The 16,082-nt window shown below is 38.1% G+C and overlaps 1 protein-coding gene across 2 annotated transcripts in view; it reads right to left on the bottom strand.

Annotated features, from left to right (window-relative positions):
• Positions 1–346: 346 nt before the first annotated feature.
• PRMT8 (protein arginine methyltransferase 8) overlaps positions 347–16,082 on the bottom strand; it is a 58,863-nt gene continuing 43,127 nt past the window's right edge. For both annotated transcript variants that reach the window (XM_032098868.1, XM_032098867.1), the window contains 6 exons: positions 15,647–15,789; positions 15,167–15,254; positions 11,502–11,617; positions 6,781–6,931; positions 3,808–3,929; positions 347–1,971 (listed from right to left, as the gene is read on the bottom strand). In XM_032098868.1, coding sequence (XP_031954759.1) covers positions 1,840–1,971; positions 3,808–3,929; positions 6,781–6,931; positions 11,502–11,617; positions 15,167–15,254; positions 15,647–15,789 — 752 coding nt within the window. In that variant the 3' untranslated portion in view covers positions 347–1,839. The remainder of the gene's footprint in view (positions 1,972–3,807; positions 3,930–6,780; positions 6,932–11,501; positions 11,618–15,166; positions 15,255–15,646; positions 15,790–16,082) is intronic.

Raw genomic sequence — 16,082 nt, 5'->3', positions numbered from 1 at the left:
GAGTCTTTCCTCTTTCAGTAATAGTCAGCTCAGTGATTAGTGGCAAAGAAGATGATGAAAACATCGTTTGAGTAGATTTATATAAATGGAGGGCCTGAGAAAAAAAATCTGGTAGAATTCCTTACCTTAAATTCCTAGAATCACAAAAGTGTTACTAGAAAGGAACTTGGCAGAGGGTTTTGTTCCAGTCCATTACTGAGAGTAGCTGAACTCATTTCCTGAAAATGACAGCAATATTTGACAGATAAACTCGAATTTGTGAGGAAAGTTGTTCATCCACACTCCAAAAATATGAAAGAAAAGTGCTTTAAAACAACGATGGTGAACTAAATTGAAAACAGTATCTTTTACTGCTGAATTACAGTTTAATTTCACTCTACATAGATACCATGTGATACAATCCCTAGACCATGTTCTTTAGACCATAAGAAAATGGAGGCACTGTACAGTTTCTGTGGAGGGAAAATCAATAGAAATAGGTTTCTAAAAAGTGAGAAGTTGACAAATACTGGCAAAATACATCTTCAAGTATGCTTTATTTGCAGGTGATTAAAAATATTTTTAGGCAAAAACTAGTCAATCTTATCCAGTACAAGATAGAACATGATTTAGTGCCTAATGCCAGACGGACTGGAAAATGTGTAGATAGGACTGGTGATGCAGTAGTTGATGAATTACATGTGATTAAATGGCCCACATTCATATAGTAAAAAGACCTGATACATACATATGAGGAATTGTAAGCACTTAATATTTTAACAATAAGCAGGAGATTTTGTAAGAAAAACAAGGGGCTCAAGGGGATGGGGAAGCTACAGACATCTTAGTAGTATCAGAAGCCATCGACATTTTTTTTTAAAGACATTAACTTGCTCCTGCAAATTACTGCACTCTTGAGAATAGTATTTGCAATTTAAAACTTATCTAAAACATCACCAAAAGGTAACACTAATTCCTATTTTTTAAAAATTATTTTGTATTAAGAATTTTGCAAAGAACTGAAATATGGCATGGCCAAGAAGCATGAATTATCCACCATTTCAGAGACTTTGCATTCATCACATTTAAATACTAGGTGTCTGATTTCTGAAAGTCTCATGCAAAATCCAGCTATAAAAACTCACCACAGAATATTTTCAAGGATAAAAAGCTAATGTTTTTAAAAGCTCTGAACAGACATCCAGTTGTGACGGTGAATTTCAAAACGAATGGTCCACATTTTCAGAGGACATTCAAAAATATAGTTGTTGAACTTCCTGTAAATGCCCAGCTCTTATCTACACTTTGCATGGAATATTTACCAAAGCTATAACATTGGACAGTTGATGGAATATATCACTGCCTAGAGTAGTGCCAGAGGTAACATCATTATCTTTCCATAACTGCATAATGAGAATTAAATAATCACAAAACAAATTCCTATTATGAAATGAGTTCTTTTTTTCTCATGTACAATATATATATTCATTTATATTGAATATAAGTCCAGTAATACTATCACAGTAATGTGCTGTAGTAGTCTTTCATAGTGAGAAAACTGCCCTAATCATCTTTAACATGCAAAGCTTGGAAGAACCAGAAACTCACAGTAAGTAATACAATTTGTATATGCATCTTCTGCCATCCTAAAGTTAACCAGAACACTCAAGACTGTTGCTTATTTTTTTTCCTATGTTTAACAAAAGCTACAGTTCTGTATACTGTACATTCACAGTGGGATCCCAGCCCCCTGTACTATCTGCAAGAAAGATCAGGTTACCACCCTCCATCAGAGTAAACATTCTAGTATTTAATATAATAATCTTGTGAACAGTTGTTCCTAGCTTGAAGCTCAGCAGTTCAAGACTTGATAAAATTCTCCTTTTCATCTCTCTGAAAGGTTCTTGCTAACGCATTTTTGTAGTCATTAGATACTGACATTTCACATAGCTGTCCTTTAAAATCCAAGTCTACTGTGAAATCCAGGTCACGCTGTAAAAAGATTTAAATGTAACATGTAAGTAAGACCGTAAGTTTAGTGTATTAATGCAGTTATCATTGCTTGGGTTGAAAAGACCGGCAGATTCAAGAGATTCCTGCGGTGGTTTCTAACTTCCTCTGTTTTTAATTGGTGCTGACACTGAGAAAGCAGGCTGTAAGATGTGTAATAGCATTCACCATACAATCCGTGCCTAGGTCGTATTTCTATACTCTTCCTGAGGTGGATTCAGTGTCCTAGTTACTCCCAGGAAGCTTCTGAAATGCTGTTATCATACGTATCCTAGGAAAATTTTTGAAGGGTATCCCCCATTGAGATGCTCTTAATTTAGGCTAAAGGGCTTTCCCACTAGGGGTTATTCCAGAATATATCTGGTAAACTTCCCATTGTACAGAAGCCCTTAGTAATTTTTTATCTTGTAATGACACGTTTTCAGGGAAGAGGCACTACACAGCCCTACAGAAGGAAGTTGTGTCTATGCAAGCTTTTCAAAAACTTTGTGTTTCAGAAGAACAAAGCATGAGCAAATCCTTTTGAACCAAGGTGGTTTCTCTCTCATGACAGCTATCAAGAGCACATTAATTTTAGCACCTAAATCTGCATTCAGGTGCTAACTGCTGTGTGAACAAATCTGAGATATTTTATTAATTTTTCCCTCAAAGAAAATTGATACATTTAACCCAAAAAACCCTATTCCAGTCCCCCTAGGACAACACAAGGGTGGGAAACAGATTATTTTCCTCTCGCAGCAAGTAGCTTCAGGGGTGAATGTGTTTGTTTTAATGCCAAGTTTATTTTGTGTTTATTTCTCCCCCTGTATCAACAGCACTATGAAAATAATATCCAATCTGTGTTTGGTAGGAAAATGGAAAATCAATGCAAAAAGAGAAGACAATGAAATGTTAAGATTTGTTGCAGTTAACAAATGTAATTTTTCAATAATTACAACAGCTGCATAGATGGATAACCAGGTTATTTTAACTGCTGTTTACTGTAATAGAAAATGAAGAGATACTACTCAAGGTTTTTGGCAGAAAATGGTGCCAGTGTTTCTCTCAGAAGCCATACTTCTCATGTCTTATTCTATTCAGCCATGGGTTGTCCATCAGACCATGTCTCACAGTCTCCTTACAAGTTAAAAGAAGCACTGAATAACTGATACAGGGGGATTTAGCCCACAGCAGAGAAACTGAGGAAGTTTTCAGCAGTCATGGTTGTGTGATATCCATCATGCTTTAGCTGTAGTCTTAAATAAAGCATCTGTATTTTCTATGGAAAGGCACAATTTTTAAACAACCCTATCACTCAATTAGTGAGCTCGAGTAGATTTGATCAGTGAGTTCAACTCAAGCATGCTCAATACAAGCATTCCTCTGAAATGTGTTACTTAATCTCCTGTTGGACTGTTCTTGGGCACTGAGTGGCAAATCACTCAGTGCCCATAGATGTGGAACTGAAGTACTTACACTTGATCATCCTGTGCTGGCAGAAGGGATCTTTGTACTGATTTCAGTGACAGTGTGAAGAGCCCCTTGCCTGCTTGCATCACAAAAATCAGTCAAGCTGATTGCAGAGGGCAGCTGACTCGGTGATGTATTTGAATTGTTTCTGCCTTCCCGTGCCAGCCTGCTTTGCAGGTTGACTTCTGTAACATTAGCACTGCTTTATCATTGCTCTCATCAGCTTTGGTGAAGCTGTGGCTGGAGCTCTTACTAATAAACATGAATGCCTTTAGCATGCTCACTGTTTTAGTCCTATTCATTTTCTTTATTGCTGATTGTAGTTTGTGATCAATAGAGGTGGAATTAGGATCAGGGATGCTGACTTACCACATTTTTTGCATTTGGTTTCATGGATATAGTCCCATAAATTTCTTCTCCTCGTCTCACAGTTAAATAGTCCTCCAAGTAGAAGACAGTTTGCTTCCAGTGAGTATAAGGAGCATCAGGTGCTAAAAAATATGTATGGATATCACTTATTGAAAATTCCTACATGCCTTGAAAATCAAATTATGACTTGGGAACAACTGGGAAAACCCTTTCTTCTCATAGAATGCTTTATGTACTATATTAGCAAACATACTTCACAACAGAACAATTCTGCTGAGTGTCAGTGGGTTGTCTTCTAATTTTTACAGGAATATACCAGATGTGAATCACACCCAGCAAGAAGGATTCTGCAAAATGGGTTACAGGGCAAAATAGGCACTTTTTTAATGCTCTCCTTTCAACCCACACGTGTTCAAATTGGGAAGATCTTTACCACTAAGTGCTTTGAATTTCAGAAGCCTAAATTAGTTAAAAAAAAAGTTATACAGAAGCATGAAGGAAAGGTTCATCAAAAACTATTAATCACAATTTCACAGATGAAACATTTGACTAGTGATTCCAAAACAGCAGATTTTATAGTTTCCAGGAGGATAGAGCTGATGAAAGGGCACTTGCACCTTGATCTGTTTTGGGACTTTTAAAAGGCATGTTGGGCAATTTTCCAGAGATGGAAACTGGTCTAAATTAATTTCTAGTCTTGCGTAGCAGAATCAATTTCAGGCTTTTAATTTACTTATTTGATTTTATTTCTGATTTAAATGCCAATCTTTGAGCAATGCCTAATGAACCTGTATTGGTCACTTCTGGTTCCTACCACTCTTGCAGTCAAGAGGATCTAGGAACCTAAGAATAGCTGTACAAGCACAGAGACTTCCTAGCCTGGCAAAAAAAGCCTCTGATAAATTTATTTTTCTTCTGTTTGTATTCCCCAGTCACATGAGGTCACTGTATTGTATCATAATTAACACTGTTTAATAAAATAATGATCTTATTTCATTTCAATGTCAACATTTAAAAAAAAATATTTAGCCATGAAAATTCGTTGTGACTGGACAAATACTGATGCTTTTTAAAAAAACTGGCAGGACAGGAATTTTTAACTGTTTTCTAAAATTCTAGAATCAGAAGACCGATATAAACCAACTTTTTTTCATAAACTGTGCTGGCAAACTGGTATCTTTGAAAGGAAAAGGATTGTACCAGCTAATTTCTGTCTATGTGTCCAGACAGTTTTAATGACTGTTAATTTCAATTGTTTAATGAGATATCTTCTTGAAGGAGTTCAGATCCAGACTGTTTGCTATTTGGACATGGCTGCATAAAATTTCTAACTGAAAACATGTTAGACCAAAATGAAATTGAATTTATATTCTCAATCATAACTGCTGCCTTGTACACACCCACGTACATGTGCACATGCCCCTGTGCAAAGCCATCTTCCCTAGAAAAGCCTGACATAACTGGAAACTTGTGCCCCATGAACAGGGTAGGGGTGAGTGTAATACAGGCCCAAGTCTCCAAGTCCACCCCAAATTACACACTTATTCATCATTTAAGAAATAACACATCAATGAAGTGGCACTTTGTCATGTCCTACAAACTGGTTATTTTACTGAATTCAGTAGAGCTTTGCCAACAGACACCAGGTGAGAATCTACACCAGTCTTCTAGACAGTGGTGACCTTCAGCAGCAGATGGCCAAACGACCTTTTTATGGAGTAATTTCTTCTGGCCCTACCTTACCATGATAAATTAAACAGAGGCAGAGAAACTCTTCCTTCAACCTCCTGTCTACATGCAGGCTGTCTACAGGATGAGGTTTTTACAGGATGAGGTTTCTGGGTTTCTAATTAACACTGGAGGATTTTCTTTTAACTTTGCTCTTGTACTGTTAGAGAAATGTCTGAAGATTGGTGGATCAGGCTCTGCAAAAGAGCTGTTTAAAAAATTAAAGACATACAGAGCTTTACTTAACCTCATCTGCGGTGTTGCCTGTGCTAACCCTCCCTTTTGCTGATCTAGAAAATGTTTTAAAGAGTGATGTGTTCTTTCAACAATGGCTTGACTGGTGGGAGAGTAAGGAACACCAAAAGTGTGCTGAACTCTCCAATCCACTAGAAAATCAGCCAATTTCTTTGCTGTGCATGCAGGGCCATTTTCTGTTATTATATCTTTAGGTACCTGTAATGAAGCAAATGCAAAAAAAAATTGACAGGCATGACTGGCTGTCTCACCTGTATGTACTGAAGCAAAGACTGCACCTGAAAAGGCATCTACTGATAATGGATATTTTAAAATTTCTTGGAAGATGGGTATTTGGTAATACCTGTCTGCTACAACTGCAAGCTTTGCAATCCTCGTGGACTGACTGCTCCTGTTGAGACAGGAGGCTGTACAAGTTGGCAGTGAGGACAGGCAATTGCAACACTCTCTGGTTTATTCAGTCTTGTAAACAATGCCTTAAGGGAATGGAGTTATTCCTTTAAATATTTGGTCACCAAGGCAAGTTAGAGTTTCCCAGCTGGGTTGTTAGAGACGATTCACATAATCACTATGGGTATTTTTATAGCTTGGAAAAAATGATAGTTTTTTTCTAGACTCTGGGGCAAGCCAGAGCTTTGTTGAGTTTTGGATTTGGGGAAAACTAGGATGCAGAGCTTCTATCTCTCACTGAGCCGATAATTCCCTGTCTAATCTGAGAAATTTGACTCAGGATTTTGCTAAAACTGGTGGGGAACATAAATTCCTGCTGAGCTCTAAGGTTGATAGCCATTGTGAAACTCTGCCTCTGTTTCCACAGAATTCCTATAAGCAGTTGTCCTTTTCCCATCCTGCTTATCACCCCCAAAATTACAATGGTTTTTATCACTGAAATTCAAACGTGGTGGTACATTAAACCTTCCTGTACCATCTAATCAGCAGCACTGATAGACTAATAGCAACAGAAAGGAAATCAAAAGAAATACAGATTACCTGTAGAAAATCCCATCTTCTTGTGGCACTTCGTAAATTCAATATTAAAATAGGTGACCAAGGCATGAATGTAATCATTACGCTGAATTTGGAGGCAGAATGCAGAAGTAAATTCCAATTCTTCAGTCTTCACTGTATAAATGTCTACTTCCTGTTTTGAGGAGAAAGAAAAAGACATTTAGACGCAGATGTCTGTGACTCTCAGGTAAGTGTTAAGTGATGTACTTTAGTATTTCATTTAATGATCAGACACAAAGATGACTGACAGCCTTTTAACACCGTAAGAAATCAGAGGTACATTCTAATCTATCAAATCATGAGCAAATGATCCAGTTATCTGACTAAGCTGACAGAGAGGACACTCACTGAAGAGTGTGTGTTCTTGGGAATGGCAGGGAGGGACTCTAGAAGCTGGAGAAAATCAAGGTAAAAAGGTGCTTTGACAAATACAGGCATGATAGATGTTGATAGATACAGGTCCCAGTTCAAAAACCTTTTATCATCAGGGACTGTCAGCATGAGGACAGATGCCAGAGTTGGATTTTTAATAAAAACAAACGTATTTGTTTGTGCATCTCTGGAAAGGAAAGTGATTTGACTGTGTCAAGCAGTCAAAACATTTGAGGCATGAGAGTGGCCTGCTTTTTGATGCTTTCTAGTCCTATGTCAGTCTCAACAGTGAGCACAGGGATCTTACTCTTGAGCAAGACAGAAGCAAACCATGTAAATCATACTATGGCTTGATTGCAGTAGTTGGAAGCAATGATGTAGTCTTCAAGATTGCTTATTTCCATCAATATTTAAATCTCACTGTCCAAGGCTTGGAGTGTGTTTTTCACATGGATCTGATTCTCCCAGCAAGGTACTGCTTTTCTCTGGGTTGTTTCCAAAACGTGTAGTCATGATAGGGAGGATGGTAAGTCTGAAGTACTGTTCTGTGGGGAATGCTTCCTGTGCACTTTCTGGTACCCTCACTGCTCATTCTCATACCCCTATTGCTCATGCCTATAGGGAAACAGAATTTTTGTAGGCAGAAATCCAAATATTCTCTACTCTACCAGCTGAAGTCAGGAATCACGTCTCTGACCTTACCAGCATTTCTTAAGACTCGCACTGCAGAAGTGGAGAACAGAGTCTAGACTGCCCATTAGAGGGCTCTTTTAGGGCACATTAGAGGGCTCTTGTAGAAACTGCCTTCTATAATTTAAGGTAAGTCTGCAAAAACAGACATAGAAAGATGCAGCCATATTTCAGTTACTGAGGCCTTTGCATGGACCCCATTTGTGCTTCTGAGACTTAGAAAACTTACAGGGAGATGATTTAAGCAAGCCATAGTTTTGGCCTGCCTTGTTAACATTACTGCTCAAGAACAACTTAATCATCATGAAAATTATTCTACTGCATTGCAATGACACCCTGAGGCACTAGTGTTTATCAGTGACCTATGCATATAATTGGTCTCTTAAAGCTGTGATAACCTTAAAATGTTTTTGGTTTTTCCCCCTCCAAACAAGGTAAGAAAAAAGTAGGAATGAGAACTTCTGAGGTCTCCTGGCAGAATTCCATGGCAGCCTGCAAAAGTTGCTTTGCCAAGCTAGACTGGACTGGTGGGTGACTGCAGACTTCTGTAGTTTTTGGTGTCTTTTGAGTGATCTCACCGTGGGGAAATTGGGACTCAAGTCTAATGGTGGGGTACATAAAAGGGAACTTGCTCCCTCTCTCTGAGCTGTGTTGGCTCTGCAGGGTAAAGGGAAATCAAAAGCACTAGGAAATATTTTCGTTAGTCAGTAGAACCTCCTCAAAAATACTGAACAGATGTCCTGGATAAACTGTTGGTCACTTCTGCAGTCCTTTTTTTAAGGACAGAAACATAGCTTTTTTGCAATGCAAGGTATGAGACAAATGTGGGGGCTTTTTTATTAACTAATATAATTTTGAGAATGGCCAAGTCTGGTTTTGGCAATCTCTTTGAATTATACTCTGGCTACTATATATTCTTAATTAAAATGGCAACACTCATTACAGCTAACTGCACAGGGGACAAATGATACAAACTGGAGTTAAGGTTGCTTCTAGAGTGCCAAGGGACCTCTTTCCTGATCTCCTTTCCAGACAGTCAGGTTAGTCAGCTAGGATTTTGTGAGCATGGAAATATGCTAAACATTCAAATCTCAGTGGATGGCTGGGTTTGGTGGAGTTCTTTCACGTTTTCTTTGGGGTTTTTTTTTGGTTTTGTTTTTGTTTGGTTTTTTGTTTTGTTTTGTTTTTTGGTTTTGGTTGTTTTTGTTTGCTTGTTTATTTGTTTGGTTTTGGATCAGAGAAGAAAACACAACTGTTTTACTAAGTATGAAACAAACTTTTCCGTTTTTTTTGGCAGTGTTACTGACAGCAGTAGGCCCTCAGTAGGACACCTGTACACTTCTCCTGAGTTCAGTTATTGATTCTGGTGGTTTGAAGACGCTTTGTTCCCACTACTCTCCCTGGCTGATTTGGTTTGGAAGTTAAACAAGGACTCCTATTTGGCAGGACAATTCCTGTGCCCCTCAGATGTATTTAAGAGACCATGCAAAAGGGAATGGCTTTCAAAAGAGAGAGGATGCCGCATTCCCTGCATGCACCACCCCTAGTGCACCTGTGGCCTAGTGCCTGAAGTTCCTTAAAGCATCCAGGACTTGGGTTACATCCAGTTTCTGAGGAGTACAAAAGAGGGAATTTTACTCCAGTCTCCAGCATTTTAGATAAGTGTCATGGCTACACAGCATGCACAGTTGATGTCTTATTTTGCTGATTTTGTAGAACAATTCAGAGTGTCTAAATTGGGAATTGAAATAACTGCAGAAGCACAAGACTGACTGGTCTCTGAGGAATGTGTCTAGTGACTAGTCCATCCCCTGATTAATGTAGAGAGAACCCAGATTCATTTGGTAGGCACCCTAAATTAGCTGGCTTTGGGTTAAATACAACCCTAAAAATCCCTCTGTGAATCTAATATGAACAAGCTGTGCTATCCAAAAGTGCTGTAATAAAACATTTAAATAATTAAACATTATGGCTTTGTTTATTCTCAAATGTTTTCTTAGGCTAATATTATTCTCTGAATTCACAAATATTTTCAGGACGAAAGAAATGCACTTTATATAAATAAACCATGTGAAAAAGCAAACTAAATTAAAAAATATATAACTGCAGAGTCTGTTTTTCCTGCTTCCATATTGCTAGCTTGAACATAAACCTCCCTCCTTCATGCTTTTCATTGACAATTTTCTCTTTCTTTAGTGATCAGTTTTTGAGATTAGTGACTGATTCTGGAATGGAGGGTGCTTTGTGCTTGTGTATTTATTACCTGCTTTGCTCCCATGGTACCTCTACATGGAACAGCACCACTCAGTTTATGGACAAAAGATGTCAAAACTAAATATAAAACCTGAATAGACACACTTTGAAAATTTTTGTCTGTCATCTTAAACCAAATTACTTTCAAAGACCTTCTAAATAAAGCATTAGATTTGCACTTCAATTACGGGTGTGCAGCTTTTTATTCCAGAGCAGCCAACCCATTTTGCTCCCTGATCTCTTTCTCTCTGGACATATTTCATAGAGTCTAAATAGCTGTTTCTTTTGTGTGTAATGCAATTTTAAGCTGCTCTGGTTGAGGGTGTTTTCGGGCACAGCCATCTTGTGTTCCCCTCAGTGCAGATGGACTGTGCATGCATACGTACTCATGTAGAGTTTCTACTTCTGTTCCTTTTTGCTGCTTTCAGTAAAGGTTCTGCAGACTGGAGGCATGGCTTTCCCTTTTGCATATGGGAATACTTAATGCTGTGTTTGTTACTGGCAAAAAGTGAAAGGGAAAGGTTAGAATTGACTCTTTGGGATAAGTGAGTGTACTCTTGGATTCATGGACCTGGTACGACCACTGCTATTGATGCAGACAGCCTTGCTCATGAGAGTCGTCCCACATGAGGAGGATTCCTTCACGTGTAGGGAACTTTAGAGCTTTCAAGTGTTCCTGCAGGTAGTTCTTGCATTGTTAACATCATCTTGTGAACAGGGATTAGTGACCATTCTGTCTTACATCTAGAGCAGCATACCAGTTAACCTTTGGGTGCAGATGTTGGGGCTGAGAGAGCACAGTAACATTCTACATAAGGCTAAGAATTAGGAAGTTAGACAAATAAATTGAGTTCCAATTCTGATCACATGTTCTGGTGTTAGTTATTTCCTCGTCAATTCAGAACTGATGCTTCAGACTTTCTTACTGCAAACAGAATCATTTACCCCTTCTCCTCAGCAGCATGCTATCAGTAATTTCCAACCTCTATTTATGAGAAGGTAGGGCAATTCAAATTCATATCTAAGTACACCACATCTCTCTTCATCCAGTATTTGCACATGCAAAATTTTTAAGAGTCTTCAGTTACAGCCTGCAGTAACCAGACGAGTAGAGACACAAGGAACATCTTGCTTTTGGGAATTCCGTAAGAAATCAAGGTATCAATGTTCATGCTCAGGTCATGGGACAGTATTGAGCATGTGCAACGTGCAAGTGCTGGCTAATTCAAAACTGCACACTTTTCCTTCATAGTGTTACATGTTTCTGTGATGACAGCATTCTGCAGCTGGTTCAAAGCATGCAAAGATAGTAGCAAAACATAAGCAGCAGGTCCCAAAATAATCCTACAGTTAATAATAATAATTAGGTATATTTGGAATCACCAAACCTTTATTAAGCAGGCGTTGGTCACCACTTGCTTTGGATCTACTATGTCCACCAAGGGCTCCTTCATGGCAACATCCCTAATACAGGTCATGTCAAAGCCGTACACATTCTCCCACCCTGTCAATCCAAATGGATTTGTCAAGGTTAGCAGTAAGAATAGAAAATATTTTTTGTTTCTCAAAGCATTTTTCTTTTGAAAGAATTTCTACCATCCCCTAATTCTCAGATGCCCCCTTTAGCTCTTTGGTCCCTGTTCCAGTTGTCCATGTCATCATTGCTACTTTACAGACAATGCAGTTGTGGCAAAACAAGCCCTCAGTGTACATCTTTGAACAAGTGACCCTTTTTTTTGGGTGTCTCCAAAACCGTTACATGAGATTTTTCAATGATTTTTGTGGCTTTAGACACTTGTGAGTGTTGCCCAAAATCATCTGATGTCAGGCTGAGTCTTGGGAATAGCTGTTAGGGATGCTATCCTTTCCTATCCATCCTGCTTAACACTTACTTTCTTTTTTTTCCCCCACAGATTGCCACTCAATCAGAAGTTTACATGCTCTTGTGATTATTTAAGTAGTTTTAGTTTCAGCAAGTGAATTACTGGCAGGAGTAGAACTGCAGGTGTGTTTCAATAGTTGGGACTGCAGGTTCTAATCTGCATGTATATCATGACAGAAAAGCAAAAGGTTCACTTTGAAAAGATTTAAAAGTCATGCCAATCCTCTGTATTTGAATAGTTCTTCTGATTGTTCCAACAGATGCTTCTTATCATGCTGAGGATTTTTTGCACAAAATGAAAACATTGAGAAATGGAAAAGTACACTGGCTTTGCTTTTAAGGTTGCTTAACAAAGTGAAAAGAAGAACCTTCAAACAAGTAAAATCTTAGTCTTATGAAGGATGTAAGTCAAGGTCCATTCACTGCTTCATCTAAAAGTCTAAACTGAATACTGGGAGCATTTTAAAAAACGGTTTGAACAAAAAGCAAAGTTCACTCATAAACACATTTGCGAGCATATTTGAAATGTCTCATTTTTTTCAGAGCATAGCATTTGAGCTACTGGGGTTTCCAGAGGAGTATGACTGAAGAACTAATATGATAGAAAAATCTGCATATTTCTAAACTGGAAAGAATATAGGCATGAATGATTCTTTGATACCACTTTGTTATCTCTTTATTGGGTTGTGAGTTTCTCAACATTTCAGGGGAGCTGGTGTTCAAAACTTTTGTTTCAGGCATCATGAGCATGTGCGAACTTCAGATTACATTTATAGAAGTCATGTGTTTCTATGTGATTACTCAGAAAAGACTAACTAGGAAACCCTGAAGAAACAGTTTATTAATTGTTTATTTATTACTGGGGTCTCCATCATTTACTGTACTTCAGCCTACATGGGATACCTTTGAAATATGTGCCTTTATCTGTATTAGGCAGACAGCTGTCACAGGAGGTAAAAAGTAAAATTATATGTTTTACATTTTGCAGGAAATCAGAGTAATTGACTATAGCAGTACTCTGTGGCATTAATCTTCAGTTGGAAAAATCTGAAGTTAGATTTTTTTAGAAACCTCATATTGCATTATTTCTTAATCAATATAACAGTTCTTGAATGCCCTTTAAAATGCTCAGCCCCTCATCTCATATGAAGGCAAGACTCTCTCCTCCTTAAGAGAGAAAAAGATGAAAAATTGAAATGTAAGGAGACACCATCAAGCATTTATAAATGGAAAGGAGAGACAAGATGGTGGCACAGACGGGTAGTGAGGTGGAAATAACTGAAGACACAGAGGTATATAAGGTAAGGGGGGGAAGGAAATCAGAGGTGAGATCAGAAAATAAAGTGTCTTCAAGGTAAACAACATTTTAGAAGAGGAAAAAACAACCTGAAACATTTTTTCAAATGACTAAAAAAGAAATAAGTTGAAAACAGAAGTATTGTCTGTGAGAAAAGAAAAAGACTCAAGGTCTAGAAAAGAAGGGGTTCAAAAGCAAGGTGAAAGAACCCATAAAGGATCTTAGGCCAAAATGACCCTGATTCCTTTACAGAATGGATGCCTCATACATCCATTTGAATCTGTACATTTTGTAATGAGTTTAGCTGTCAAGGTCATCACATAACTGAGGAGAAAAATCTAGACTGTGCTTGAGGAGGAGATATAATCCTTCCTGGCACCTACAGAGAATTCTTGTCACTGCCCCACTGCACTGGGCTCACTTTTGACCCAAAATAGCAATTCTGACCAACTGGCAGTTCTGTTTATTAGCACTGAATTTGATTACAGAAACACCAAGCCTTCTTTTCTGGGAGGAGGTGAGAGGCAAAGAATGAGGAGTTAGGCATTTTTATTTAAAGGTTGTCTGAACCCACTAATTTAACTCAAACTTTCTCATTTATCTTTGGTTAATAAACCTCCTTAGGAATTTTGAGATTTTTTATTCCCTAATGGAAAATACCTTTAAGTGAAACTGCCCAGCTCTGAAAAATATATAGAATCAAAAAAAGTTGAAAGGAAAAGAAGAATGCAATAATGCAAAACTTGTTCGTTTGATCACAAGTATTATGATCTTATGATCAAATCAATCCAAATTTGGGTGATGTGGGGACAAGTTGAACACAAACCAGCAGTACAATCTGGTGGCGATGGACGTGAACCCCATGCTAAGATATAAGGAGTGTCCAGCAAAACTGGCTTTGCTTAGCCTGAGACAGCAAGACTTGTGGTGGGATCTAATTGCTGTCCACTGCCACAGAAACAAAGAAAAAGTCAGCTTCTCTTCAGGTGAGGAGGGAATGAAGGCAAGTTTCAGCAAGGAGAAGTCAGCCTACATATTTAGAAACTTGTTTACTCGTAAGGGTGCTTCACTCAGAGGAGCTGTGGAATCCCCATCTCCTGACTGCAGGGCAGGGCCCTGTGGGTGACCTGCTTTAACTGTGAAGTCTGACTTGGTTGGAGCAGGAGCCTGGACTGGGTCACTTGTAGATGTCACTAACAGCAGTGTCATTCAATGACACTTCAAGGAAACCCTCCCAACATTTAAAAAGCAAAGGAAAAGTCAATTTTATGTATCTATGAAGTATAAAAAAAATAAAATTAGAACCCTTTTTTAACATGTAAGTAAAATTTAAATTTCTGATCCTTATTTTTAATTTGAAAATTCTCACACAAAATGTGTTAAAAAAAGCTTTACATATTGTGGGGTTTTTTCTTCTTGACAAGCTTATCATGGAGATACAATTTTTTTCTTGGTTTATTTCTTCACATTTACAATTTATTTGCATCTTACTGTTTTTATGTTTTTGTTGTGTTAAAACTAAAAATAAGGACCTGGATGGCAAAAGAATATTACTGGGTTTTGTGGCTGTTACGATGGATTATATATTTATCAAAACAACAACAAAATTGAATCTCCTATAATCCACATTTTAAATACATCTAGAGGTATTAATATAACTCAAGGCAAAGTCTTAATGAATTTATACATGCATCTTTCCTTTGTGCACTTGAAATTACAGCAAATTTCCCGAATTTATCAGCAGACCAACATTTTCTCAGAGTTCACATTTACATTGGAATTCTGGCCTGCAAAGAGCTTACAGAAGGCTACTACAAATGAAATATTTTAGGGAAATAGCCATAGGAAAGGGTTGCTGGCAGGTGCTCACTCACAGTGAATTTTGAAGTCCTTGTACTGTCTGTCTTCAATTGCTACCACGTACAAAGCAGCTCGGTCTGGAAACATTAGCCCTCCAGGTTTCTGTTGATGAATTGTGGGGAAATGGATCTCGTAATCTATTCACCTGACAAAGACATCACATTTTGAACTGCACATACAAAAACCAGACAAGCACCCCTTGCATGCCTTTATTGTTTTCTGTCAGATTGTCACACCAGCTTTAACCTCAGCCACTCTTGCAGCCTGTGGCAATGTCATTAGATAGTGTCTAGCAAACTTCGCCAGCCAGCACTTAATCAAAAGCAAAGCTCTTTCACTCAGGTTCCCTTTGTTATCTCCTCGTTAAAGCCTAAGAAATGGCACTTGGAGATGTAACCGTGTCTTGTTATGGCAACAGTAGGGAAGGGAAAGCTTGTAGTCAGAAAATAAATGATGATTGCCCCAGCAAGGAGCACGACATGCAGAGCACCTACCAGCCACTTGTCTCGTGCGAAGATGACTGTGTTTAACATTGACTCATAGAACAGACAGTAACCCATCCACTCGCTGATGATGATGTCTACTTGATCCACAGGTAATTCAACTTCTTCCACTTTACCTTTAAATATTGTGATTACTGAAAAGAGAATCCAAAGAAATACGTTTCACATAATAAAACACCTGACTAAGTTCCTTTCTGGTGAATGTCAGGCTGACCTTTTCAATATGATTCTCTTCTTGAATGCCTGTCGATAAGGGGTGACTCCATGTGACTCAATGCATTTCACACTTTTAAAAAACTATTCAGAGTAAGTATAATAAATAGAATTTTTAGTATCAGTATAAAAGGAAAAAAAAACCAACCCAAAATCCAAGGGCCAAACAAAAAAACCCACCATGTCTAAAACCAACAGAAAAACAGGCCTTACC

The sequence above is a fragment of the Corvus moneduloides genome, chromosome 2 (genome assembly GCF_009650955.1).
Source record: "Corvus moneduloides isolate bCorMon1 chromosome 2, bCorMon1.pri, whole genome shotgun sequence".
Classification (NCBI taxonomy): Eukaryota; Metazoa; Chordata; class Aves; order Passeriformes; family Corvidae; genus Corvus; species Corvus moneduloides.
This window is presented reverse-complemented; position numbering and strand designations above follow the sequence as displayed.